General features: G+C 39.0%; 1 protein-coding gene across 1 annotated transcript; it reads left to right on the plus strand.

Moving 5' to 3' along the window:
- The first annotated feature begins 2,113 nt into the window (after window positions 1–2,113).
- Window positions 2,114–3,938, plus strand: LOC109155352 (uncharacterized mitochondrial protein AtMg00810-like). Its single transcript, XM_019303038.1, has 2 exons — window positions 2,114–3,143; window positions 3,832–3,938. Exons 1-2 carry the CDS (start codon window positions 2,114–2,116, stop codon window positions 3,936–3,938), a joined length of 1,137 nt encoding a protein of 378 aa, XP_019158583.1.
- The last annotated feature ends 406 nt before the right edge of the window (window positions 3,939–4,344 follow it).

Below are 4,344 nucleotides of genomic sequence, written 5' to 3' on the forward strand. Positions count from 1 at the left end.
AGGGCCTTCTTGGAGTGATGGATGGTTTTGCTAAGGAGAGAGATGGGCTTTATGTGATCAGTAATCCTCATGTCAGGAAAAGAAGTCAGCTCACTAATGATCATAGTATGCAGTGTAATAGTTTAGCAGCCAAATTGTGGCATGACAGGCTTGGCCATTATCCTGTTAATAAGATGTTTCCTTTACATGGAATAAAGTCTGATTCTGTGAATAAATGTCCTACTTTTGTGTGTGATATTTGCCATTTTGCTAAACACAAGAAGTCCACCTTCCCTGTCAGTAGTAATAGAACTAAGAAATGTTTTGACTTAATAGATATGGATACATGGGGACCATTTGCTATGCCATCTATCAAAGGGGAACACTACTTTCTAACTATTGTGGATGATCATAGTAGGTTCACCTGGTTACATTTAATGAAGGCTAAGTCAGAGGTCAAAATAGTTTTTCAGAGGTCAAAACTGTTAGAACTGACAATGGAAGTGAGTTTATGATGAATGCCTTTTATAATGATAAGGGAATTGTGCATCAAAGGTCATGTGTGTATACACCTCAACAGAATGGGATAGCAGAAAGAAAACATCAGCACATTTTAAATGTAGCAAGGGCATAAAAGTTTCAGTCTGGCTTACCTACACAATTCTGGGGTCATTGTGTGTTGCATGCTTCATATCTCATAAACAGATTGCCCACTGATGTAAATGATGGCAACACTCCTTTAAAAATCCTAACTGGAAAGGACATGGAGTATGATAAGCTAAGGTCCTTTGGTTGTTTATGCTTTGGTGCTACTATTGCACAAGGAAGAAACAAGATGCTACCAAGAGCAAGAAAATGCATTTTTCTGGGATTTCCAGCCAATATTAAAGGTTTTATTCTATATGACCTCACTGACAATGATGTTTTCATTTCTAGAGATGTTAGATTCTATGAACAAACATATCCTTTCAAAAAGTCAGGCTCAGAAGGAGATCAAGAACATGGCACAACTGAGGTGTTCAATCCTTCCCTACCTTTGGTTCCCATTTCTGTTGATGATGGTTTCCCTCCTCCAGATTACAGGCAGAGACCTGCACCTGCTGAGACCAATGTAGATGATGATAGGGAAATCAGACATGGAGGTGATCTAGAAAATGAAGGGGTCAATGATGAAACTATATATCAACAATCAGATCAACTGACTGATGTGGCTATTGATAATGAAGATAATGAGGATGATATGGTTGTTGATCAACCTAGGAGATCAGCAAGAATGAGGCACATTCCCTTCAAATTGAAGGATTATTATTGCCAGACTATGATCTCAGACAGATCAAACAAAAAGCCTTCCCCTCATTCCATAGACAACTTCATCTCCCTGGATAATCTGAATCCTGATCACAAGTTCTGTGCCTCTGCCATCTCTTGTGCTCATGAGCCAAGTTCATATAGTGAAGCAGTAAAGCATGAAGTATGGAGAAAAGCAATGGAATCTGAAATCAGTGCCCTGATACAAAATAACACATGGACCTTAGCAGACTTACCAGCTGGAAAATCTCCAATTGGTTGCAGATGGGTGTTTAAGATTAAACACAAAGCAGATGGATCCATTGAAAGGCATAAGGCTAGATTAGTTGCCAAGGGGTATAATCAGCAACTAGGAGTGGATTACATAGAAACTTTCTCTCCTGTGGCCAGAATGACCACTATCAAAACCTTCTTGGCCATAGCTGTTGCCTCTGCCATCTCTTGTGCTCATGAGCCAAGTTCATATAGTGAAGCAGTAAAGCATGAAGTATGGAGAAAAGCAATGGAATCTGAAATCAGTGCCCTGATACAAAATAACACATGGACCTTAGCAGACTTACCAGCTGGAAAATCTCCAATTGGTTGCAGATGGGTGTTTAAGATTAAACACAAAGCAGATGGATCCATTGAAACGCATAAGGCTAGATTAGTTGCCAAGGGGTATAATCAGCAACTAGGAGTGGATTACATAGAAACTTTCTCTCCTGTGGCCAGAATGACCACTATCAAAACCTTCTTGGCCATAGCTGTTGCCATGGGGTGGGATGTCCAGCAGCTTGACATCAACAATGCCTTTTTGCATGGTGATCTGGAAGAAGAAGTGTACATGATGTTGCCCCCAGGCTTTAAGAGTAACAAGCCCAATCAAGTATGCAGGCTGCTGAGATCTTTGTATGGTTTGAAACAGGCTAGCAGACAATGGAATGTCAAACTCACAAAAACTCTCCAAGATAATGGTTTTATCCAATCTTCAGCAGATCCATCACTCTTTACCAAAAGATCACAAACATCTTTTATTGCCTTGCTTGTGTATGTAGATGATATACTTGTGGCAGGAACAAATGATAATCAGATCAAGGAATTGAAGCAAATGTTGGATAGTTCATTCAAGATCAAAGATTTGGGCAAGCTCAATTACTTTCTAGGAATTGAAGCTTACAGAACTCCCAATGGCATCAACCTATGCCAAAGAAAATACACACTGGAAATCCTAAAGGAAAACAACTTCCTGGATGCTAAGCCTGCTAAGACTCCCTTCACAACAGGCCAAAGACTCAACAACACAGATGGTAAACTTATAATAAACCCTGAGGAATTCAGAAGATTAGTTGGAAAGCTTCTCTATCTCACCAATACCAGGCCTGATATATCTTATGCTACTCAACAGCTAAGTCAATTTGTAGACAAGCCCAGAGATATACATCTAATTGCAGCTCATAGGGTATTAAGATACCTCAAAGGCTCTCCTGGAAAAAGGTTGTTTTATCCTTCCAACTCTCCTACTAAGCTGCTGGCTTTCTCTGATTCAGATTGGGCCACATGCACAGAAACCAGGAAATCTGTTACTGGTTATTGTGTATATCTTGGAAAGTCTCTCATCTCTTGGAAGACTAAGAAGCAAGCTACCATATCAAGGTCTTCAGCTGAAGCAGAATATAGGGCACTTGCTTCTACAGTTTGTGAAATTCAATGGTTATCTTATCTCTTAGCAGATTTGTTGGTTAAAATTGACAGTCCTACTGCTCTATTTTGTGATAGCAAGTCTGCCATTGCTATAGGGGAGAACCACGTCTTCCATGAGCGCACAAAGCATATAGAAATAGACTGTCATGTGGTAAAACAGAAGGTTCATGAAGGTAGAGTCAAACTTATGTCTATACCATCACACAAGCAAATTGCAGATGGTTTTACCAAACCCTTACCAAAACCCTTGTTTGATGTTTTCCACTCTAAGCTGGGCTTTCAAAATGTTCATGCTCCAGCTTATGGGGGGGGGGGGGGGGTGATGAAGAATACACAAGCAATCAGCTAAGGAATCTGCTAAGAAACCAAAGTTTTATTTCTGTTATATCAGTTAAGCCTCTAAGGGCTTTTTTGTCTTTTCCCTTATCCGGTTAGTTATAACCATCCCTTCAAACCTATATGTACTGATCTCTTCCCGCTAATGCACTGTTCTATTCTTTCTTCTCCTATCTGTCTCATCTCCAACTTTCTGTCCAAAGCTCTATGCTATAGCTTAGTTCAACAAATCTTTCTTTCTTTAACTCCGATCCTTTTTTTAACCCCCTTTAGACTTTTACATCACCACGACACCATCACCCTGAATACACACGTAACATATGATTCATAATTTCATATTCATAGATGATAATGGAAAACGTGAGAAAGAAAAAGACAATGCAAATATTTATTTAAATATGGATTGAAAAGAAGATGAGAAGCTACAGTACAGGCAATGCAAAAAAGAATTGAAGAAGAAAGCATGGAATCTGGTTGTTTTGCCTTGATCACTCTACTGGTCTTCATCCATATGGAATGCTATAGAGAACGAGTGGAAGGATCCAGTTGATAATAAAGGTAATCGAAAGCCTAAAACCAACTGGAGAGCGATGAAGAAAGAATGGAATATGATTTCAACTCAAAAGCAATGAACGACATCTATAGAGCGGTAAGTGAAGATACTTTCAAATTAATCGCTACCACTGGCATAGCTAAAATTGCATGAGACATATTATGCAATCATCACGCAGGAAACACATCGTAATCCAAGTTACAAATGATACAAACAGAGTTCAAAAATTTAAAAATGGAAAAAGAGGAAAACATTACACAATTTAGTGCAAGAGTCTTAGATATTGCTGGAGATGTGTTGTACCTTTATATTTTCTTGGGAAAATGGTCAAATAGGCCCTCGAACTTTAGCTTAAAAGTCAATTAGGTCCTTAAACTTTTTAAAGGTGCAATTACACTCATCAACAATTCATTTAGGTGCAATGAAGCTCAAAAACAAGTTAATGACCTGCTATCACAAGTCATTAGGGTTCAGGCCACATTCCA

This window comes from Ipomoea nil, unplaced genomic scaffold (assembly GCF_001879475.1).
Source record: "Ipomoea nil cultivar Tokyo-kokei standard unplaced genomic scaffold, Asagao_1.1 scaffold2701, whole genome shotgun sequence".
Classification (NCBI taxonomy): domain Eukaryota; kingdom Viridiplantae; phylum Streptophyta; class Magnoliopsida; order Solanales; family Convolvulaceae; genus Ipomoea; species Ipomoea nil.

What these genes read in the sequence shown, in the direction of transcription:
- LOC109155352 (XM_019303038.1), top strand. Translation starts at nt 2,114, where the DNA reads ATGATGTTGCCCCCAGGCTTTAAGAGTAACAAGCCCAATCAAGTATGC. An exon ending in AAAACAGAAGGTTCATGAAG is followed by an intron (nt 3,144 to 3,831) that starts GTAGAGTCAAAC and finishes GGAATGCTATAG; the next exon opens with AGAACGAGTGGAAGGATCCA.